This window comes from Pygocentrus nattereri, chromosome 25 (assembly GCF_015220715.1).
Source record: "Pygocentrus nattereri isolate fPygNat1 chromosome 25, fPygNat1.pri, whole genome shotgun sequence".
Taxonomy (NCBI): domain Eukaryota; kingdom Metazoa; phylum Chordata; class Actinopteri; order Characiformes; family Serrasalmidae; genus Pygocentrus; species Pygocentrus nattereri.
The window spans coordinates 31,056,696-31,081,695 of NC_051235.1; the positions used below are offsets into that span (position 1 = coordinate 31,056,696).

Here is a 25,000-nt window from a genome sequence, read left to right on the forward strand (position 1 = left end):
AAAACACATTAATGAATCCTTGATGTGGTTAAAGATCAGCCTGCATTGTTTTAGTCGAAAATGATGTATGTTTATTTGATTATGTGGATGTTTTGATGTACCTGAACGCCTACAGAAACCCATTTGCATCATCTGTGATTGGTTAGGATGCTCACAACACAGAATAAAACAGCTATAGTGATTAAGAGTTTCATTTGCATATTGCAGCCATCTGCTGTAGCAGTATTGGAAAGGTCAATATTCAAATATTATGATAATGTATAACAAACGGCATGTTGTGCAGCCTTAGAACCCGGTGTATTATAGACCTTTATCTTTACCTGAAATTTTAAAACATTCAAATATACACCAATAGCATTCTGCGCCTGATGGCCAAACCCGATGTTAGCCCAACAAAATTCTGTCTAAACCCGACTGTAGGACACAAAAACCTGTCTGAACCTTTGTGAACCTGACAAAATTCTGTCTGAACCCAACACAGTTCTGTCTGAACCCAACAGAAATCTGTCTGAACCTGTCCAAACCCAACTGCAGCCCCACAAAATTCTGCCTGAACCCAAAAGATTCTGTCTGAAACCAACAAAATTCTGTCTGAACCCAACAATATTCTGTCTGAACCCAACAAAATTCTGTCTGAACCCAACAATATTCTGTCTGAACCCAACAAATTTCTGACTAAACCCAACAAAATTCTATCTGAACTGGACTGTAGTCTTAAAAATGCTGTCTGAAATGGACTGCAGCAGACAATATTCTGTCTGAACCCAACAATATTCTGTCTGAACCCAACAATATTCTGTCTGAACCTAACAAAATTCTGAGTAAACCCAACAATATTCTGTCTGAACCCAACAATATTCTGACTAAATCCAACAATATTCTGTCTGAACCCAACAAAATTCTGACTAAACCCAACAATATTCTGTCTGAACCCAACAATATTCTGTCTGAACCCAACAAAATTCTGACTAAACCCAACAAAATTCTGAGTAAACCCAACAATATTCTGTCTGAACCCAACAAAATTCTGACTAAACCCAACAATATTCTGTCTGAACCCAACAATATTCTGACTAAACCCAACAATATTCTGTCTGAACCCAACAATATTCTGACTAAATCCAACAATATTCTGTCTGAACCCAACAATATTCTGTCTGAAACCAACAATATTCTGACTAAACCCAACAATATTCTGTCTGAACCCAACAATATTCTAACTAAATCCAACAATATTCTGTCTGAACCCAACAATATTCTGTCTGAACCCAACAATATTCTGACTAAATCCAACAATATTCTGTCTGAACCCAACAATATTCTGTCTGAACCCAACAATATTCTGACTAAACCCAACAATATTCTGTCTGAACCCAACAATATTCTGTCTGAACCCAACAATATTCTGACTAAATCCAACAATATTCTGACTAAACCCAACAATATTCTGACTAAATCCAACAATATTCTGTCTGAAACCAACAATATTCTGACTAAACCCAACAATATTCTGTCTGAACCCAACAATATTCTGACTAAACCCAACAATATTCTGTCTGAACCCAACAATATTCTGTCTGAACCCAACAATATTCTGACTAAACCCAACAATATTCTGTCTGAACCCAACAATATTCTGTCTGAACCCAACAATATTCTGACTAAACCCAACAATATTCTGACTAAATCCAACAATATTCTGTCTGAACCCAACGATATTCTGTCTGAAACCAACAATATTCTGACTAAACCCAACAATATTCTGTCTGAACCCAACAATATTCTGACTAAACCCAACAATATTCTGTCTGAACCCAACAATATTCTGTCTGAACCCAACAATATTCTGACTAAATCCAACAATATTCTGTCTGAACCCAACAATATTCTGTCTGAACCCAACAATATTCTGACTAAACCCAACAATATTCTGTCTGAACCCAACAATATTCTGTCTGAACCCAACAATATTCTGACTAAATCCAACAATATTCTGTCTGAACCCAACAATATTCTGTCTGAACCCAACAATATTCTGACTAAACCCAACAATATTCTGTCTGAACCCAACAATATTCTGACTAAACCCAACAATATTCTGACTAAACCCAACAATATTCTGATAGAACTAAACTGTAACACAAAAATATTCTTCTTGAACCGTAGCCTAATAAAACTGTTTGAACCCAATTGAAATTGACAAAGAACTTCGCCCTGCAAACCACCACCACAGCAGCCTGGCTGGTCCTGAAGCTTCAGCCCACTCATGCTAATCAGGGCATTAGAGGTCAGAACTAGGTGGGGGTTCTGGATTAAGAGGCTTTCAGATCAACTGTACGGTCCAAAATAACAAAGAAAACACACATGCACTGCCTGTAAAAGGTCCAGAGAAACTGCGCTTTGTTTTTAAAGATTTCCAACCAGTGCTTGAGTTAGTTATTCAGTTATACGAGAAAAATCTACCTTCACAGGGTCACCATGAAGCGTCGGTTTGGAGGACTTGCTTCAGTTTCCTCCACTGTCCAAAGTTCTGTCTCTGCAGCATCTGTCGCTGGTACAACAGAGCAACAGATGCCATATCGCCCCCTACATTTCCTCTAGTGTAATGCATTCTGTTGGGTTGACCATTTTAAGTGAGTGTAGCAATAGAACGGCATTAATTAGTGACGCTGACGTCTATTAAAATGATCAGAAGCACAAAACACTGAAGGTAAACAGTTTCCATCAGGGAGAACCGAGTGGCTCTGAAATCACTTTTTACACACAAGCAAAGTTTCAGTTTCAGATTTATTTACAACTTAGTTCCAAGTTTAAGTTGGAAGTAGTCTGCAGGCCTAGGGGCTTGGGTTTATACACCTGTGGCCATGGAACTGAGATATATATATATATATATATATATACATATATATATATATATATATATATTTTTTTTTTTTTTACCATAGTTGGTTATATATAAAACTTTTTTGAAAAGAATTCTAAATACCACCAGGAAAGGTTCCTCTACATAGAACCCTTTTCAAAAAAGTTCTGTCTAGAACAGGAACACTCAAAAAAAAAACATTTGGATAGGATGGCCCTTTTGGCTGCTATGTAGAACCATATACAGCACATTCTCCATCAACCTGAAGGATGATTTCATCAGGCATAGAACCTTAAGCATGCAAATGGTTCTTCACATGTTTATAGTTCAATACAGAACCATTGTCTTCAGTAAGGAAACCTTGAAGAGGATTTTTTGTAAGAGAGAGTAAAGGCAGGGTAAGCCGTACCTACTGTGTGCTCCATGTAGGAGAAACACAGAGAACATCAGCACCAGGTGAGATCCATAGATCCATAGATGTCCTCCAGAGAGAACCGGCTAGAGGAATATGGATAATTGATGTGCTTTGGAGAACGAGTCGAGTCGGGGCAAACACAGAGCAAAGATCACCTCTGTAGCCCTCGGCAGACAACAGGAGCGAAAGAAATAAACAGATATTGCATTCAAAATTTATACTTTAACATCGCTAAATAAAACACGGCGCTCAAGCGGAGGCTGGAAATCACACGGTTCTACATGTTGTGCTGCAGCGTGACCTTGAACGAGATCCTACGTTCTGTACTGCGGATGAAACGTGGGGTCATAGACGTGTAGAGTGGAAGAAAATAGCAGATCAAAACAGCACGTCTACCTACACTCTTAAAAATAGACCTGCCGAACAGGGTTCTTTAGAGCGGAGCCAGGAAAGGAACACTTCCTGCAGAACGTTTAAACCAAGTTCTCTTTTAAACGATTCATTGACAGGTTCTTGTTCTTATGATGGGTTCTCCGCCTTTGTGTACATTAGATTTAGGTTCATGCATCATGTACATTTTCATTAGTCAGTCAAATTCACTTTTTATAAAAACGATGGTTCTTCAAGGTTCCTTTAGTAAAGATTCTGTATAGAACCAGGAACACCTGAACAGCCATTCGCATGCTTAACTGGCTCTTCGCATGCTGAAATGTGCTGTATATGGTTCTATATTGGAACCTTTTTGAAAAGGGTTCTATGTATATAGCACTATTGTTATAAGCTTGACTGCAACAGCAGAACTCAAACAGGTTCTATGCAGAAATATACAACACATTTTCGAATAATCTAAAGAACCATTTCAGCATAAAAAGAATGATTTAAGCATGCAACTTGTTTGTGTTCATGGTTCTATATCAAATCTTTGCCTTTAATAAAGAACCATTGAAGAACCATCATTTTTTAAGAGTGTAGTGTTTTATAAACTGAAAATCTGTTGTACATGGTTCTATCTAGAACCTTTTTTTTTCTTTTTAGTTTTTTTGAGGCCCCTTATAGAACCATACACAACACATTCTCCATCAATATGAAGAACAATTCCACCACACAAAGAACCATTTAAGCATGACAATGAGTGTTCATGGTTCTATAGGGAACCCTTTTTTGGTGCTTTTTGTAAGTGCATTTAAAGAATCATATACATATTTTAGGTGTGCTACCGTTCTTTGAGTGTTCATTTCACCCTTGGAGAAGCCTTTATTAATATTGTACCCACTCAAAATAGATGGTTCTTCAAGGGTTCCACTGTTGTAACAAGTAAAAGAACCCTTGAAGAACCACCTTTCTAAGAGTCTATGTAAATGTGAAGATGAAATCTGTGTGTATCCTCCAAAATCTTCCTAGGCTTGTTCTTAAAAGTGTTCTTGAGAAAGGTCGTAGGAAAAAGTCTAGGTCAGATTCATGTTCCTGAAGCGTAGAACTGTTCTACCCTTTGTTCTCTTGAGTGTGTGTAGATTCTGCTGTTACCTAAGAGCAAACCTCACATAAGAGAACATTGGTGGAAGTCAGAATCTTCGTGAAAACTGCGTACGTGGGTTTTCTCCTTAAGGACGGTTGGAGAATGAGACCCAATGATCTATCTAGCATTGCTCCAGAAGAACCCTTATTTTGGTACCTTTATTTTTAAGACTAAGCAGCTTTGAAACTTTGATAGCTCGTCTTGCAGCATCCTGCTGCGTCCTGCTTTTCCCTCGCTGAGGACGCGTGGCCCGTTTCATTCGTTCTCCAGCAGAGTGTCAAGGAAACAGAGCAATGCTGACACGCTGCTGGCACTGAACACCAAACGCCATCACATGAAGCACGGAGAACACAAACCCACACGTCGGCTCGAGTGATCTGCTCTTTACATCTTCACTGTCAGCGTGGATTTCTGTCCTCGAGCTGCAGCAGCAGTCAGAAGTCTGGACACTTCATACTGAACGCCTGCTTTTCATAATCTTAAAGACAGCTTGATCTGAGCGCTGCGGCTTAAACGCTTCACATTTGTTACCACAACAAACATCAGAACTCAAGTTGAAACCTACAACCTTGAAAAAGAGGGTTCTTCAAGGGTTCTTTAGCAAAGAAAACACTTCTAAACAGAACCATGAACACTCAACGGACCCTTTGCGTGATTAAAGGCTTCAGTGCAGTGTGAAAGAGTTCTCCAGATTGATGGAGACTGTGCTGCAGATGGTTCTGTATGGAATCTTGTCGGGTTCTGCTGTTGTCACAATGTCAAGCTTGTGAAAACAGCAGTACCCTTTTGGTCCTGTATAGAACCATGTACAACACGTTTCCCATTGAGCTGACGAACCCTTTCAGAATACAAAGAACCATTTAATCATGCCCTGAGTTCTTTGAGTGTTTATGGTTCTGCTTTGCACCGTTGTCTTTACGAAGAACCCTTGAAGAACCCACTTTTTAATGTTAATCTTAAAGACAGTTTGATCTGAGTGCTGTGGCTTAAGCGCTTCGCATTTGTTACCATAACAAACATCAGAACTGAAGTTGAAACCTACAACCTTGAAAAAGAGGGTTCTTCAAGGGTTCTTTAGCAAAGAAAACGCTTCTAAACAGAACCATGAACACTCAACGGACCCTTTGCATGATTAAAGGGTTCATCGTGAATCGAGTGTTCATGGTTCTGCTTCACACCATTGTCTTTACGAAGAACTCTTGAAGAACCCACTTTTTTAGTTTTAGGTTAATCATAAAGAGGTGGTCCAAGGGTTCTTTAGTAAAGTAAAGGAAACAGTATATATAATCATAAGTACTCAAAGAACAATAAAAAACCTGATATATATGGTTCTTGAAAGAACCTTTCACAAAAAGCATCAACACATGTTCCACTATTGTTAAACGTCAGAGAACTAAACAGAGCCCTTTTTGCTAAAATGAATGGTTCTTTGCCTGGATCCATGGTTCTAGGTAAGACTTTTATTTCGGGATAATACCTTATGTGTCTTTAAACTTTTCAAAGGTTTTTACACTTGGTTCTTCAGAAACCATCCACAAAAATGTTCTTTAGAGAAACAAAACTGGTTCTTCAATGGCATGACGCAAAACGTTTTTGGCACCTTTATTTTTAAGTGTGTACCCTCAGAAATCAGAGGTCCCTGATGGTTCTTTACTTGGATGAAAGGCTCAAGGAAAAACACTCTAATTAATGCAGAACCTTTATGTTATGCAGAGGTTCTTTAAACGTTGAAAAGGTTCTTCATGCTCACACATCTCATTTACAAAAAACGGTTCATGCAAGAATCTTCCGTTGAGCGATTTTTAGGGAACCAGAAGTGGTTCTTCTATGGCCTCACTCCAAAGATCCCACTGTGGTTCCACTGGGAACCTATATTTTTAACCGTGTTTGAATTCATTTCCAAAATAAATCATGCTTTTCTTCCAGCACGTCATACGTGTGTTCTTCAGTTCTGCTGGAAAAGCATCTCAGGTGGCTCCTCATCGAGCTGCTTGAGAACTATTTTAAGAGGAGCTCTTCTAAAGGTTCTAAAAAAGAAAAGATGCTTTGGATTCGACGTTTTATTCTCTGCACAGTCACATATTACAACTCGTACAAAACGCATCAGCATCCAAACAGAAACAACACGGAAAGATCAGGTCACTCCTGTTTAGAAAGAGCTGCCCTGCCTGTATCGTTCTGGATAGACTTTAAGGTTCTGCTACTAGTTTTAAGGGCTCTAAATGACCTTAAAGCACCATTTACATCACGGCGTGTCTGTCTGTTTATGATCTTAGATCTGCAGATACTGACCTTCCAGTTATTCTGCTTCTAAACTGTGGAGCTCACTTTAAATGAACATCTGAAGACGCGACTCTTTAACGCAGCGCTTCATTAAAACTCAAGGTATTTGGCTTTTAATTCATCTGTCATTTTCTTATATGACTCTAAATGAATACTGAGAATTTCTTGCATTACTGTTAAGCCTTATCACCTGTCTGTGAAGCACTATGAGCTGCCACTGGTGTGCAAAATGTTATATAAATAAAAGGTAAAGTACTAAATACCAATATAAATATTATAAATATATCGCTGTTGTCAGGACAAAACCCCGTATCTCCAAAATAGTAGCTTTACAGGAGAAGGAAAAAACCTACTTTACTTTTAATGGAAGTCAATGGAACCAGACATCTTTCTGAGTCATTTTGGGTCATTTATTTCGGTCCGTTCTTCATGAAATTTACGCACAATATAAAGGACAACTGGTATTTTCAAATTGTGTCAAAAACTGAAAATGTCAAAAATGGACATACAAGGAGATTTATTACAATTAAAGGTATTCGACTTGTCACTGGGGTGGAACCCTCAAGGGCTCATCTCAGTGCCTTTAGTCAGGGATCATAACTCATAGCTGAACCATAATCCACTGAAATGATGTGTTCTAAGCTGTACTGACTCCACACGCCCCGCCTCGCCTCGGAGTTATGCTATGGAGTTAGAAAACCCCTCTATGGGTAGATGTTCCCAAACCTGTGACTGCTGTGGTAGAGAATAACGATGAAATCATCTTCGTTTCTCAGGCGTGATCGCTGAAGCTCTAAAGGGACCCACATTGGATTCACATCCCATTTCTGGAGCCGCCATTGAGCTCCATGAAACCAATTCACTCTGGCTTTCATTACCAAATGACAGAGCACCCTTAATTAATAATTAATGGGGAAGTAATTCATTTTTAATAGTGTAATGTAATTAATAATAACATAATGAATATTTCAAGGTTAAGTTATAGGCTTGGATTGAGACGTCGTTTTTTACACGTAACGTTTTCTTTCGGATTTTTGGACGTGGTGTTTGTTTTACTCTAATTGGAGCTCATTTGGGGGATTCTTAATTCTGCCGCTTTACAAATGAAGTATTACAGAAATAAATCGAGTAACGTGATTCTTTGCGTTTCAGAAGGCGTCGATGCTCTGAAATACAGCTGTCAACTCTGTAAAGGTGACATACATACATTTTCTAATGATTTGTTGAGAAACACGACCTGAACTTGGTGCCAGACCTGAGTTTCAGCGACAGAAGTCATAACAAACTCAACCGAGATGCACGATGTTTCACACCAAGCACATTATCCATCTGATGCTGCCAGGCAGGTTGCTGGAAGCACCAAAGGGAAACGTTGTCTAAAGATTCGTCCACTTTCTTTGCTGAATAAATAATCAAAGTCACTTTCTCTCATTTGGACTGACAAGTCCCAGCGTTTTAGCCCCGGCTTCCTGAATATTAATGGATTGTTATCAATTCTCTGTGTGCCAAATACATACAATCCCGTCGGAGATAAAAGCGCCGGACGGTGAAGAGCGGGTTCGGCCGCGGATGGATGCTTTTGTGTACAGTACATCTGTGTCGCATTGAGAAGAATAGAGTCCACAATTATCCATTCTGATAAAGCATTATGCCAAATTACAGCTAGAAGAGGAGAAAATAAAAGAGCGTGGAAGATACAATCTAACTGACATTTGCTGTAATCAAACTGACAATATCTAAAGTAAACAGATTTTGTTGTGCAAAGATGGCAATTTGTCCCCAACTCCTCCTTTTCTCAGCGTTTTATGTACTTATTTAGAATTTCATGTCCAATGCGATGCCGCTTTGTAATCCGAAACTCAAAAGCTCCGACTTAAACACGCTGACATTGGAAGATCCACGGCAGTGGTGGGGTTCGTCCGTGAAACCTTCCCGTAAGTGACGGACGGGCCTCCTGCTGGGGTTAAATGGGTGCGCAGGTTTAATCTGAACTGAACTGATGTCCTCGCGTCATTGGCTGAATGAACAACGTGCCCCCCACTGAGAACTCGACCTGAATAAAACACGAAGGTGATGCTTGACGAACAAGTTTCCTAACGACTTCCTAAGTTCATCGCTTCGCTAAAAGTTCATGTCGTGCTGTGACACACCCAAACGTCCTTCAATAACAACTAATCTGTTACTAGTCAGTTGACCCTCAAGTCTCAAGCCGAGACAGTCGGGTCTCAGTTCTAGTCCCGAGTCAGTGAAAACATGTCTCAAGTCAATAGTCCTAATCTTCGAGTGTTAAACAAGTCAGTCTGCGTTCTGCAGCCAATTTAAGGCGGTAAGTAAGCAATAGAACATGAGAGCGAGCGTGGTATCATCCCAGATCCTCACAGCCGTGATGTTACTGGTGATAACTCCCTCCTCGAGTGTTCTACTGCTTTAATACAGCAGGTAAATAAATACAGTAAGAAACGAATAAACTGGCCGTGAATGCGGCGTTTAATATGTTTTAATGTTCAGTTCCTTCCTACTAATTATAGCTCCTTAACGAGCAGCTCGTTGCTACGTCAGAGTAACGAGCTCCACCCACTCGCTGCTCAGCTGACAGTTTGGGAATTTAGTGTCATCTCATTTTCAGAGTCGGAATCGGCTGTCAGTCAAAATGTGATCAAATGTGACACAGCAGTGCTGCTGGAGTTTTTAAACACTGTGTCCATTCACTTCATCAGTGGTCACAGAACTGGATATTTTTGGTTGGTGGACTATTCTCAGTCCAGCAGAGACACTGAGGTGTTTATAAACTCCAGCAGCACTGCTGTGTCACATTTGATCACATTTTGACTGACAGCCGATTCCGACTCTGAAGATGAGATGACACTAAATTCCCAAACTGTCAGCTGAGCAGCGAGTGGGCGGAGCTCGTTACTCTGACGTAGCAATGAGCTGCTCGTTAAGGAGCTATAATTAGTAGGAAGGAACTGAACATTAAAACATATTAAACGCCGCGTTCACGGCCAGTTTATTCATTTCTTACTGTATTTATTTACCTGCTGTATTAAAGCAGTAGAGTCTGATCCACTCGTACCAGCACAACACACACTAACACACCACCACGTCAGTGTTACTGCAGTGCTGAGAATGACCCACCACCCAAATAGTACCTGCTCTGTGAGGGTCCATGGGAGCGACTCTTTCAGCGTCGGCCCAGCAAGGCAGCTGAGCTACATGCATCAACCCACAATCCCCCGCGCCTATTGGCCCACTGTGCCAACCAGCAGCTGCTAATTCACATGTAACTCACATAAAGTGATAGTTTGGCTAAAAAACACCACGTTTGGTGTGTGAAGTCTTCTTTTCTAGGCTAATGTAGCTGATGAGTAAATGGAGCTTATATCCAAACTGAAGTACACATCCTGGGTGTGACTCTGTTTAATCCTGAATGTAAACACAGTCACCAAAGTAGCTTTAATCATTTGAGAAATATCACTGAAGCTCAGCCTTTTCGATCTCAGGGCGATCTCAAGCATTCATACAGCAGAGTTGATCACTGTAATGGTCTTCTTACTGGCCTTCCTTTACAACTCATAGAAAATACATCAGCATCCTAACAAAGACACCACCGAGAGATCAGATCACTGTTTTAAAAGAGCTGCACTGCCTGTATCGTTCAGGATAGATCTTAACTTTCTCAACTCCTCGAGACCACCAGTGGTTCCAAAATCGTCATGTTCCTCATAACGTTCATATTCCATAAGCTCCATTCAGAAGCTGGGCGTCGTGTGAGGCTGTAGCTCTTCTCTCCAGTCTAATAGACGGTGACATCATTTTAAACCCTTATAATAAAAGAAGCTGAACTCAGTTTGTTTTTCTACTGAAAGTCGACCCGTTTTTCCCCAAATCTGGGCTCTAAACTATAAACAGACGGCGTCTCTTCAGTGATCTGCTCTGGAAACATCACTTTTAGAAAACAACACAAAGAGCGTCGGAGATTTTTGGCTTTCAGCAGTGAATTGTAAGCATGTAGTGATATGTGTGGATCATAAAACACATTTGAGGGGAACTTTTACAAATAAATAAATAAATAAATAAGAAATAAAAAATTCTATTTATTTCATGCTGTTACTGAATAATTTGCCTTACGATTTAGTCGCGTAAATTCAGATGGACAAACCAAAACACACCCTGGAGAATAAGAAGTTAAAGCTCTCTACTTTTTAAAGCTCTACATGGCCTTAAAGCGCCGCTTACATCACAGAGTGTCGGCCTGTTTATGATCTTAGATCTGCAGATACTGACCTTCTACAAAAACTGTGACATACAGAAAACATGAAGAGACTCGTTCAGTTCTTCTGCTTCCAATCTGAGGAGCTCAAATCAGCTTTTATTAGACTGTCGGGCTCAGAGCTCATCGTTAATAAACATCTGAAAACATGTCTCTTTAACTCAGAGCTTCATTAAACTCTACGTCTCATGGTTTTGTCTTTTAAACTGATCTGTGTCGATTTCTTATATTATAAATATGATTTTTTCAATAACTGTGTTTTATCACCCGTCTGTAAAGCACTTTGAGCAACTGGCATGAAAAGTGTTATATAAATAACATTATTATTATTATTATTATTATTATTATTATCGTGCTAATTGGTGAGATAAAACGGTAGCGCTGTTGCCTCGCAGCAAGGAGAGCCTGGGTTCGATTCCTCGGCTGGGTGACCAGGATCCTTTCTGTGTGGAGTTTGCATGTTCTCCCTGTGCCTGCATGGGTTTCCTCCAGGTTCTCCGGGTTCTCCGGGTTCTCTGGTTTCCCCCACAGTCGAAAGATATGCAGTCAGGCTGATTGGACGTGGTAAATTGGCCCTGGGTGTGAGTGAATGTGTCTGTCTGTCTGCCCTGCGATGGACTGGCGACCTGTCCAGAGTATATCCTACCATTCGCCCAGTGACCGCTGGGATAGGCTCCAGCACCCCCCACAACCCAGAAGGAAAAGCGGCTTAGAAGATGTGTGTGTGTGTGTGTGTGTGTGTGTGTGTGTGTGTGTTTTCCAGGTTTAAATGATAAAAAGTCCAGATTTCCAGTGAGTTCTCAGACGTTTGTATGTCACACAGCTAAGGACAGACGCAGCCGTCAGGCTGAAGTCTAAGTTTTCTCTGCACTTCTGTCCGTTTTCAGAGACGGATGAAGACCAACGCTCAGACACACAGATCTGGCCGCTTCCTCGTCTGACACTAACTGATACGAATGATGCCGACGACACAGACAGACTAAACGACGGGTCACTGCACTCAGTCACTGGACGGTTAACAGCGTCGTCAGTCGGTTCCTCAAAGTACGCGAGGCTTTTTATCCATAGAAGAAGCCGAGACTTTAAACGTCACTCCATCTCTCTTTCTCTATCGCTCACTCACTTCTCTCCCTCCTCTGTTTCCCTTCTCTCTCTCTCTCTCTCTCTCTCTCGTTTCCTCTCTCCAGCTCTCTCTCTTCTCTGCCTTTTGTCTCACCTTTTCCCCCTCTGTCCTCTTGCTCTGTCTGTCTCTCTTTTACCTCCCACTTTCTCAGCGTTTGCCTCTTTCTCTTTATCTCTCATCCTTTCTTCCCTTCTCTGCCGATTTCTCCTTCTGTTTCCTCTCTCCCTCCTGCTTCTCTCTCTTCCTTTCCTTCTTCCTCTCTCTCTGTCTCTCTCTCTCTCTCTCTGTCTGTCTCCATATTTCTGTCACTTCCTCTGTACTTCTCTCTATCACTCTCGTTTTCTTTGCTACGTTGGTCTCTACCCCCCCCCCCCCCCCCCCAATTTTCTGGATCTCACTCTCTTTATTCCTTTCTGTCTCTCTTCTTCCTGCTTGTCATCTCTCTTACTCTCCTTTCTCTCTTTGTATCTGATGTTCTTTATTTGTTATTATCTCTCTTTCTGTCTCTGTATCTGTTTTTTTCTTCTCTCTCTCTCTCTCTCTCTCTACATCTCTCTCTCTCTATCTCACTGTCTCTCTCCCTCTCTCTCTCTCTCTACATCTCTCTCTCTCTATCTCACTGTCTCTCTCCCTCTCTCTCTCTCTCTACATCTCTCTCTCTCTATCTCACTGTCTCTCTCCCTCTCTCTCTCTCTACATCTCTCTCTGTATCTCACTGTCTCTCTCCCTCTCTCTCTCTCTCTAAATCTCTTTCTCTCTCTCTCTCTACATCTCTCTCTCTCTCTCTATCTCACTGTCTTTCTCCCTCTCTCTCTCTAAATCTCTCTTTCTTTCTTTCTTTCTAAATCTCTAAATCTCTCTTTCTTTCTCTCTCTCTCTCCCTCTCCCTACATCTCTCTCTCCCTCTCTACATCTCTCTCTGTCTCTCTCTCCCTACATCTCTCTCTCTCTACATCTCTCTCTCTCTACATCTCTGTCTATCTCTCTCTCTCTACATCTCTGTCTCTCTCTCTCTCTCTCTCCCTCTCTACATCTCTCTCTGTCCCTCTCTCCCTACATCTCTCTCTCTCCCTACATCTCTCTCTCTCTACATCTCTCTCTCTCTACATCTCTGTCTATCTCTCTCTCTCTACATCTCTGTCTCTCTCTCTCTCTCTCCCTCTCTACATCTCTCTCTGTCCCTCTCTCCCTACATCTCTCTCTCTCCCTACATCTCTCTCTCTCTCTCTCTCTCTCTCTCTCTCTCTCTCTCTCTCTCTCTCTCTCTCTCTCGCTCTCTCTCTCTCTCTCTGCCATGTCTGATTCTCCCTCCATGCTAACGGTTCTCCGTGGCTGGCAGCTGGTGCTGAAGGGGTTCTCGGCTCTGACAGGCAGGAGCTCAGGAGCGCCATGTATAATTAAACATCAGACTGCTGCGCAATAAAAGCTAAAGGACGGAACGAGTGTAATCTTGGCCTGAGGACGCTCGATAATCAACACACAACCACACGCCTGCCGGAGAGGGGGTGAAGGAGAAAAAAAAGCCACGCTGATTTGTATGACCCATTTGAATCACATGCACACCTCCCACTCCCGATTTGATTCCTTTTTTAATTAGGGAGACGGAGCGAGAGAGGAAATTGTGACTGCAGATCTAAGGTGATGAAGTAAGAGAGATTAACAGAGAGAGAGAGAGAGAGAGAGAGAGAGAGAGAGAGAGAGAGAGCAGGGGGTGGAGCAGAAGGGTTTTCAATCTCCGTCGACACTGTGGCTTCCTATCTTGCTGCAACATGGAACTTATCTGCTCTCTGCAAGCCACGTTCTCCAGCACTTAACCTTGCAGGGGAAAAACAGCAACGACAGAAAAATGCGACTCAATCAACGCCGGCCCACCAAGGCAGCCGAGCTAAATGCAGCAACCCACAATCCCTCACTCCTGTCGGCCCACAGCGCCAACCTGCAGCCACTAATTCACATGTAACTCACGTGCTTAAAGCGATAGTTTGGAGGAAAACAGCGTTTGGCGTCTGAAGTCTCCTGTTCTTGGAGCTATGAGGCCAATGTAGCCAACAAGCAATGGGAGCTTGTATCCGGTTTATTAGCATGCTGCTACCTGCATCATAGGCTCACCTTAAACATGTGGAGGTGTTCAGACACTTTGGCCCAGTTCCGTATCTTCTTTTTACCCCTACCTCTTCTTTTGGAGTGTCACTCTAACCCCTTAGAACTGAGCTACAGGGCAGTGGTTGAGATCTTCCCTCTGAAATGAGACCCTCTAATAAAAGAGCATCACTTCATTAACAGCTACTAGCGCTGCTCTGTAGGCGACCCTGCCCGTCTGCAGGGACAGCAGAGGAGGGGAAAGTTCAGCTCCTCACTGCTGGGCTTTAGTTACATTTAGGGGTCATACGCCTTCAAAGAGGGGGGCAATTATTTATTATCACCCCCCCAATTCTTCAGTGATATGAAGCTGAAGTCAGATATTCTCCAGATTCTTGTTCGAATTTTCCCGTTCCACCTTAAATGGAGCAGCAGGTACATTCTGCCACTTCAGGCATCAGAACTGCTGCACCATTTAAGGTGGAACAGAAAATATTATTAGCAACTTTTATGCTTTCTATAAAGAAAAGGACCATAATCCGCTGAAATTAAACTACATTAAACTAAGATACAATGTTTATCATATTTTGAATCAGTCATGCTGTGGTAGTTCATGTGATGGTGCTTTATTGATGATGTAATCGTTATTGGTGACTGTATCCTCAGCTGGAAGGCTTCTCAGTTACATTTGCTGCAACTGCATGGATTACCAGAGCTGGAGGTCAAGCTCATATAAACAAATGTTACTCGCCGCCGCCCCCTAGAGGTGCTATTCCACCTGTACGATTCAAGCGTCACTGTTCTTCTGCTTTGTTTCTTCGCATCCACAGTCACTGGAGGAAAACCCATTCAGTTGCACTGAACATTGAGGAAATAAGTACTTTAATCATCTACAGCGATGTTTATCTTCTCATTGGTTTAGGGAACCAAAATATCGCTGCTGCCGCAACAAATCCTCGTACCTCCGTTTTTGTCGTTTTTAATTTTTTGGCCTAATTGGAAAATGCCAGTTTCCCTTTACTTTGTCTCTGGATTCTTATGATGAATTGAGCAAAAGAAACGGCCCAAGACTGCTTGAAAAGACGTCTGGTTCCATTGACTTACATTAAAAGTAAGGCGTTTGTTTTCTAAAGCTTGTCCAACCTCACAACAGTGGGTGAAGGCATGTACAGGTCTATTACCCCCCCCCCAAGCAGGGAAGACAATAAACTCGTTCTTTCTCTGGACTATCTTTCTGCCGCCTGACGTTTGGAGAAGCTCCGCGTTCTCCAGCACAAACTCCTCGTGGCTTTAACGGAGGCGAAGCACAGAAAGGCTCATTACTCACGGAGCTCTGCCGGCTGCTTCCATCACCGGGCAGCACAGTGGGTCTGTCAGCCAAAAAGCATCGGGCTAATTCAGCCGTATACCTTGGAGATCGGCGCGGGGAGGCCGCTCATTGTGTTTGTTTATTTATTTCTGCTGATCAAAAGCGGCGGCGCGATCCAACAAAGGCTGTTTAATTGCGGCTCTTGAAAAATTGATACCTGCGCTTAAGGCCGTTTTTGTGTCGCTGTGATATCGGGGGGGTGGGGTGGGGGGTGGGGTGGAGCGCAGGTGCAGAGGCCGCACACACGAGACCGCATGTTTTATTCAGGCGCAGGAGGGGCCGGGCGGAAAAGTGGAGGACTCAAGCGAGGGAGGGTAATTAGTTGAGCTGCTGCCAAACTTGTGGGCACCGAGAGCGTTTTCCACTCGCCGAGGCTGAAGAACTGGCCTCAATCAACTCGCCAGCCATCGAAAAACAGCCTCGGGCCAAACAACTGGCACCATCAGCCACATTCCACGACGCAGCGCACCAAACTTTCAATTCTTAATGAAGATGCGGCCCAAAGTCGTCCAACCAAGAGGCGGCTGATCAAGAGGCCTTAACCCCTTAAACGCTGTGTAGTCCAGACACACTAATACACCTGTATTAACACTCAGAGCGCACAGGTTTCGGGGACTTAAAGTATCGAAGTGTATTACTCCGAATATGTGAATAGACACTTAACAGAACAACAATCTGTGCTTTATTCTGTTTATTAAGCTCTGTGAATTTTACTGCGGCAAGCTGACACTTTTTTACAGTCTAATCCTTTAAAGCAGTAGTTCTCAAACTGTTGTAGTCTAAAGCCCCCTGTCTGGATAGTATGTGCCCCCTCTTGCCCCCTTTTGCCCCTTCCTTGCTCCCCTCCTCGCCCCTCTTGGTAGTTAAGACACAAAGACAATATCCTACAGTATTTCATTTCGCTGCTGTCAGAAGAAAACCTCAGTTTTGGGCGTAGTTTGAAAATGTTTGTTACCCTTTATAATGTTTTGTGTATATTAAATTTTAATAATGTTTAAACTTATTTCTGCCATTTTTAGACAAGTACCGTTTTTGCAGATATGGCTAAATACAATTTATGATTTAATAAATTGACAACATTAAAAATTGTCAAATTTTTCAAATTGGTGGTTATTCTATGGCAGCATGACACTAATGTTATTCTTATAATGACAAATTAGATCATAACTGTCTTTTTGAGCATGATGGGTATAGTAATACTTCTAAAACATTTCAAACAGGGATGGTTCTTTAAGGGTTCTTTAGTAAATACAGGCGTTCTACGTGGAACCATGAACACTTTATGGTTTTTACATGTCCCCCAATATAAATGCTTAAAATCTGCATGCATGTAAAATCATAACACAGGTTCTTCTGTATTTCCAAGTGAACACCTGGCATCAGGGAGGGGGGGGGGTAGAAATATGACATTACTGGTTAAAATCCCGTTTCAAGCCTGATTCCAATAATCGTAAATCAGAAGACATATTTATGGAAAATTATGGAACTTTTGTCTTTCTACGCTCTTTCTGCAGCCGCAGCAGTTCCAGTAACCCTGAAATCAACTTGGATTTTTTTTTATTTCTATGATAAAATAAAATAAAATGAAACTAATATTTTCTCTGTAACTCTGTCACCAGAGCGTCTAAGGCTCTGCCGCCTCTCAGTGAAACGTGAAACTGTGTGAAACGTTGAGCTGCTAGTGAGCAATGGGGGGTGAAAGAGGACGAGTGAGAACCCCCTGCTGTGAAAAACTGTTCACACCTGTCCTCAAAGGCTGGGCTAAGATCAAACAGACAATCAGCTTTCTTCATATCAGACAATCACACGGCACTTACACACAATAAATACCAACGGAGACGGAAATCCAGAATTTTCTGGTTTTGTAAATCATTCACATTTTTATATATATTTAGTCAGCAGGACATTAAACTTATTTAATAACAATACGTTTTATGGAAGCATCCACGAAAGAGGTGGCTACTGCGAGAGAGAGTTCGATGATATGTGATGAACTGTGCTTGATGAACCAACGTGGTAGGAAAAAGGTTCCGGTGGGTTTCAAACGGCACGTTTTCCGCAATTTAACTCCTAACAGCTTCGTTTTATATCCATCACTGAGTTATTTACAGTGATTACCACACAATAAAAAGCCTTAAGATGAATAAATCTGGAGTTTAAGGGGGTAAAAATCTACTGCTACACAAAAGCACACATACAGTAGAGTTTTTGAGGCAAGTTACTGCATGTGCACTTAAAAAAAAACAAACAAAAGAAAGAAATCGATGCTCGGCTCCCGCTTATTTTTCTAGGGAAGGATTTTAGAGGCACATGGTATGTGTGTGCGTGTGTGTGTGTGTGTGTGTGTGTGTGTGTGTGTGTGTGTGTGTGTGTTGGGAGGTGCAGAGAGCCAGGTTGGGTCTCCCCAGGTTCACACTCGCACTGATCTGTGAACAAGCTGCTTTGGCCTGCTCTTCCAGAGCCCTCTCAGACCTCCGAGCAGACCCAGTACTAGGACACTGTGCACATAAATATCCCTCCATATACACCAATATCACTTTACTAACACCTGCCATTCAGTCTGACCGTCCTCACAGGCCGCAGTACAACCTTTACAGAGCCTTTCCTCGTCCAGAACGGTCAACTAAACATGTAGTAGGATCATATTTTAGCTAAAAGACCACCCACTCTAACCCTAACTCTACGCCCACACTGTAAAACTCGCTGCACATCTTAACGAACAAATTGCACAACGTAAATACTGAAAAATCCTAATCAGCTCAGAATCTAATTGTTGAGATGGTAACCCAGTCGTTCTGAGTAAGACTGTTTTATTTCCAGCATATTCTGAGTTTGTTTAAATGTATTATATTCACTATTTCTGTTTAACTTGACTTTACATGCAAATACAAACAGGCCGGTAATGCGTTGTTTTAAAAGACTGATGAAAACGTTGTGTTGAGAAAATGTTTTACATTTACGGCATTTGGCTGACGCTCTTATCCAGAGCGACTTACAATCTGGTGATTTTACACAGGGGGGGCCAAGGTGGTGTTAGGAGTCTTGCCCAAGGACTCTTATTGGTATAGTGTAGGGCGCTTGAACCCCAATCTGCAGTGTAGAAGGCAGAGGTGTTACCCACTACACTGTCCAACCGGTTTCAGTTTTACACTGAAATGATTTAGACTTTCGTGCTTTTTTTCTTAGATTTATTTGGATGATTTCATCAAACGGGACCTTTGAGTTGAATAAACTTATTACAGTTCAGTTTAGACTCTCAACTTCACTTGATAAACGTTTGGTCTATGAAACCTTCCTGAGTAAAACTCTCATCTCATCGTTCCTATTGGCTCTTCATACCATATATTTACATGTTGGGTCTGTATAGAACCAAGAGCACAAAAAGAAAGATCTGCATGCTGTTCTTCGCATGGTGAAGTGGTTCTTCAGTTCTGTGTAGAACCTTTTCAAAAATAGGTCTATATGGCAACAAAAAGAGTTCTCCTATTGTTATGATGCCAAGCTTGTAATAACAGAAGAACCCTAATAGGTGTTATAAAGAACCATTATCTAATAATGTTCTTCCATTTCGCCATGCCAATTAAACATTTAATCATGCTATTGGTTCTTTGAGGGTTCCTGGCTGCATATAGAACCACTGTCTTTGCCAAAGAAGCCTTGAAGAGACATCTTTTTGTAAGACTGTGGAGAACCGACTCAGGCCGGATTTCTTATCTAGTTCGCTCATACTAGCTCAGCACAACCCAGCTTGTCTCAGGGTTTAAGGAGACCAGTAGAGAAACTCTAGCACCAGCCTAGTTAGTGCCAGCGTTGCCACTTCCTTCAGCTTCACCCCCCCACACAAAAAACCTAAACCGTGAAGCGCAGAGACATTCATACAAGCAGAATTAATGTTTCCACATGATAAGCGAGCTTAATATCCAGCTGACAATTAGAGAAACTCACCCTGCCAACCAGAATTGGATCGGGTCCAGTGAACTCCTCCAACACAAACATTTGATTCCAAACCCATCCCCTCTTGGCGCGGCTGAGGATTTTTTGTCCTTCCACCGCTCTGGTTCGCAAGGCCGCCGTCGAGGTTGTCCGTAAACTCTGTAAACTCTGCGACTGATTGCTTATGGGCGCCGCAGAGCAGCAGGTAATCCACACCAGGAACAGCCAACCGGCCCAAACATCTCGCTGCAGCTCCTCTCTCCGCTTGGCCATCGCTGTGGTGGTAAGTTTTCTCTTCTCTCGCTTTCGGTCTATTTCCCTCCGGAGGCGGCGACGCAGCTACTCTTTTGTTCTCCGCGTCCTGCAGCTCAGGTTCATGGTGCTGTACGGGTCACGGAAGCAGCGGGATTTGTCTCCAGATTGAGGAGAACGGGGGGGCACAGCGGAGCGCAAAATCCATCGGGTGGCACATCGGGCACAGGACGCCTACGGAGAGAGACGAGAGGCGAAACCATTACGAGCGCAGTTTTTTGTACGCACCATAATAGCCTCTATCTCCTGCATGTAAAAGCATATATAGAAGGGATTTATCTGTATATGCACGTTAAATAAATGAATACAGAAATAAATAAATAAATAAATACCACCGCTGCCCATGTCTCCTTTTATCTCTGCACTCCAAAAACGGTCCTGTATGGCACAGAAAAAAGGTTCTATGCCAATAGCAGAGCCCTTTCTTCTGCTCTACACAACCAGTTTTTAAACAAACAATAAATAGACCGTAGTGAGGAACCATGAGCCCTACCAAGAACCGGTTATGCCCTCACATTGTTCTTTGAGTTGACCTGGTTCTTCATACACTCTTAGTAAAATTCTATGAAGTACCAAATAAGGTAGTATGACTTGCTCTTTTGGGTGGTCTGTAGAACCATGTGCAAGGTAAAAGAACCATGTGCACCATTATATATATATATATATATATATATATATATATATATATATATATATATATATATATATATTGTCAGATCAAAACCTCGTATCTCCAAAATGGTAGCTTTACAGGAAAAGGGAAAAACCTACTGCACTATTAATGGAAGTCAATGGAACCAGAAGTTATTTTGGGTCATTTCTTTTGGTCCATTCATCATGAAATTTACATACAATATAAGGGACAGTATGCATTTTCAAATTATGTCAAAAACTGAAAAACAACAAAACTGGAGGTTTTGTTGACATAACAGTGAGATATACATAAATACACACACACACACACATAAACACACACACACACACACACACACACACACACACACACACACACACACATCACAGTCAAGAAGTGTTTAATTATGCAAAGCATTCAAACGGTTATTTACATTGTCACAGTTCAAAAAGGGTTCTGTGGTACCAATAATTGGTTCTGTGACTTTTAGTGCTGTAGAAAAGCACTTTAAACTATATAAATGTATAAATCTATACAAGATTTAATTAATTCATTATTTAATGAAAATGCCACTCCTGCATTTTTTCCATTCTTCACAGTAGCCTGTATTGAATTTACATTTAAAAAAAAAAAACAGGTGAGGGTTCTCTGATTCCACAGAACCACTTTCAGTTCCCTAAATATCCAGGTGTGAAAACCAGGAGATCTGTGAGTTTTAAAGGCTGAAAGAACCTTCACACTAATATCAAACTTCTAACAAACATAAGGCATCTTCCTATAACCTTTACATTATGTGAAGGGTCTTTAACTTTAAAACACAGGTTCTTTCACAAAAATGGTTCTCCAAAGAATCCGGTTCCTCAGAGAACCACACAGTGGAACGACCGAAAGTGGCTCTTCGGAGGAATCGCACACAGAAGCACCATGTTAAAGCACACACTGTTAAAACAAAGGTTACTCAGCGGCTCTTGGCTGGGATGTACGGTTCTATGGAGAAAAAGAAAAAACCTTATTTACCTCGATTGAGAACATTTATACTATTTTAAACTTTTAAAAAAAACTTTCCTCACAATCATCTTCATTTTCAAAATTGACAAAAATCTTCACTGAAAGGTTCTTTAAGGAACCAATAAGTGTTTTTTTTTCCTGTGGCAGTGCTCCAGAGAACCCTTTGTTTCTCAGAGTGTGCTTAGAGTTTTCGAGGCGACTCTCTGTATGTGCATAAAAAAATCAATCAGTCAATCAATCATTAATTAACTAATCAACGAACCAATCAGCGCCCAGCTCCAGGTAGAAGTGCTCCTGTGAGGCTCACAGTGTGGCGGCTTACAGCAGATCTTCAAATCCAGTGTCTGGACCTGGGTTTTGTGTTCATGACACTAAATGGCCAATCAGTCACTTCAGTGGCTCAGTTAACTAGCAGTGGTCACGAAACCCAGGACCGGAATCTGGATTCAAAGCCAGGATCTGGAGACTGAAGGTTTACAGTGTCTTAATGTGCCTGCATTTCTACTGCTTCTCTTTATTCGGAGGCATGGAACTGTGTAATATTTCCAGTGCACCTGCACCACTTTCATAACACGGCAATAAAGCTGCCTTAAACCGTTAGATCTTAAAAGACCAGACGCTGAGAGTAACATAACAATACGAACGTGCTTTCGGAGGAAAGCACCAAGGTCAACAGGGGCTACAGCAGGCTTTGAAAAGCAGACTCTGAGATTTGACTGTGTGCTGTTATTGAACACACCAGGTTCATCGGCTCAGTGCTTCAGAAAGAACAATAAAAAAGACCTTTTAGTAGTTTTTATTGTTCCAAAGGCAGCATTGATTGTTACCGGTTCTACTGAAAAAGTGACCAGTCCGGTCTTCGATAAGGATGAATTCAAATGTCGGTTTATAAAATAACTGCTTGCATTTCTTGGGCAGCCAATTGCATCAAAGGTGGTAAAATAATCGAGCTCACTGTTTATTCACGGTTATTATTATTGTTATTATTATTAATTGAAATATTCAGTGATACTTCTTGCATATCATCATCATCATCATTAAACCATGAGAACAGCACCAGCAGCCTCTTTTCAAACCCACTGCCAGCTTTGCTCCATTAACCAACTCCACGCTTCTCCAAACGCCCTTGACTTGAAAAAGCTGTCGTAAAAAATAAGAAGGAAAAATAAGAAGCTGGATGTTCGTGATTAAGTGTTTAAAACACCAGTGGTGCTAAGTGTCACTCTCCCTCACAAAGCCTCTCTCTCTCTCTCTCTCTCTCTCTCTCTCTCTCGGGCTTCCCTAATTCTGCTCTTATTAACGATCATGGGAAAGCGAGCCAATCTGACCGTTCAGCTGTGCAGCTTATTAGCCTGTGTGTTCAATGGTCTGAACAGCGAGCGCTGAGAAAGTGCATATATGGCCCGTTCTAGATGAAAAGCACCATGCATTCCTGGCTCCACTGAGAAATAAGCACCTCCTGCATTGATGCGCTCGTCTGCTGGACTGGTCATCCAGGCTGAAGGCTTAGCACAACACTGAATAAGGACCTATTTAGACGGGATGTCACTCTATTCATATCTGCCCAGCAAGAAACACCGAAAGTATCTGTTATAAGACGGAAAAGGAAGCCTCTTCAGAGAAGTAGGTTATCTCAGACTGACGTGGGTGCGATTCTAATCACTCTGCCCTGCATTTAGGAGAACGTATCGCCTTAGAAACGCAGTCATGATGCTGGACGGTGTGCTTTTATGGTCTGGAAGCAGAAGGCAAGCAGAGAGCGCGACGAGCAGAGGCAGAGCACGCATGAACGTGTGGAGCAGCACCGTTTCAGCACCGCTCACAGTGGACAGCTCCCTATGTTTCAATTTCAGCTCAGCAGGTTTTAAAGAAGAAGTATCGGGCCGGTGTCGGTACTAGATACACCAGATGTGCCGTCTCTACATCGCCACATCACCGCTCCCCGCGTCTCTCGTTACCGTTACACTCCAAAAACGGTTCTAGATGGTACAAACAAAGGTTCTATGCCAGTAGCAGAGCCCTTTCTGCTGCTGTACACAACCAATATTTCAACTAACAATGCATAAATCGCAGTGAGGAACCGTCAGCCATACCAAGAACCCTCACATTGTTCTTTGAGTTGACCTGGTTCTTCATACACTCTTAGTAAAACACTATCAAGTACCAAATAAGGCGCTAGGAGTCTTTGGCTTTTTGGTGCTCTGCAGAACCAAATGCAAGGTAGAAGAACCATGTGCCATTATGTCATTATGCATTCAAATGGTTCTTAAAGTAGAGTAAAAGTAGCAGAACCCTTTTTGGTGCTGTAGAGAACCGTTACACAAAGGCTCTATGTGCACACACACACACACACACACACACACACACACACACACACACACAAGAGGTTTCCATCATAGCAAAGAACCATTTAACTGTGCAAAGCCTTCAGATGGTTCTGTGAGTTCGGTTCTACACATGCTTAAAAATAAATATGGCAGAAATGATTATGGTTCCATTTGAGGGTTCTGTGGCAGCAAAAAACAGGTTCTTTGACTTCTTGGTGCCACTCTAAACCGGCTCTATCTGCACAAGAGGTTTCCAACATGGTGAAGAACCATTTAACTGGGCAAAGCCATCAAACGATTCTTCGAGTTGTCATGGTTCCACACATGCTTCAAAACAAAGGTGCCAGAAAGGATGCCGCAGAAGAACTTCCTTTGGTTCCTAGAATCTGAGAACCATTTATTTTTTTATTTTTTGTAAATGAGATGTGCAAGAAAAGTTTAAAGGACCTCCACACAGTCCAAAGGTTCCAGGAAGAACCCTTGAGCTGTTACAGAACCTTTACATTAGGCAAAGCCAGTCACGTATCTCAGACACGGTTCCTTAGGGGAACCAACGGTGGTTCGTCCGTGGCATCGCTCAGAGAACTTCCACCCTGTGTGCGAGAGCCTATACAACCACTGTCTGTCCTAAAGAACCCTCGAGGAACCCTTTGAAAGAGCGCGCAGACGTCTGGACTACAAAGGCTGCCGCTTCACGCGCTGGGCTGTGACGGCCGCTGCCTCGAGTTCGCCAAGTTAAGCTGGTTTACCACCGTGCGCGCGCGTGCGTGTGGAGTCCACTGCGGTCCCGCGTGTCCACTAGAGTCCAGTCGAGGCGGCACGACGGAAAAACGAATAAATGAAATCGCCGCACGAGCCGCGCGCGCGT

At 42.2% G+C, this 25,000-nt stretch overlaps 1 protein-coding gene across 4 annotated transcripts in view; it reads right to left on the bottom strand.

Moving 5' to 3' along the window:
• Window positions 1-25,000, bottom strand: part of cdh8 (cadherin 8) — a 223,138-nt gene that overhangs the window by 197,488 nt on the left and 650 nt on the right. For 3 of the 4 annotated variants that reach the window (XM_037534611.1, XM_017722221.2, XM_017722222.2), the window contains exon 2: window positions 19,864-20,337. In XM_037534611.1, coding sequence (XP_037390508.1) covers window positions 19,864-20,124 — 261 coding nt within the window. In that variant the 5' untranslated portion in view covers window positions 20,125-20,337. Of the gene's footprint in view, window positions 1-19,863; window positions 20,338-24,881; window positions 24,900-25,000 lie in introns of those variants that run through there. The other variant, XM_037534610.1, reaches the window with a different exon arrangement.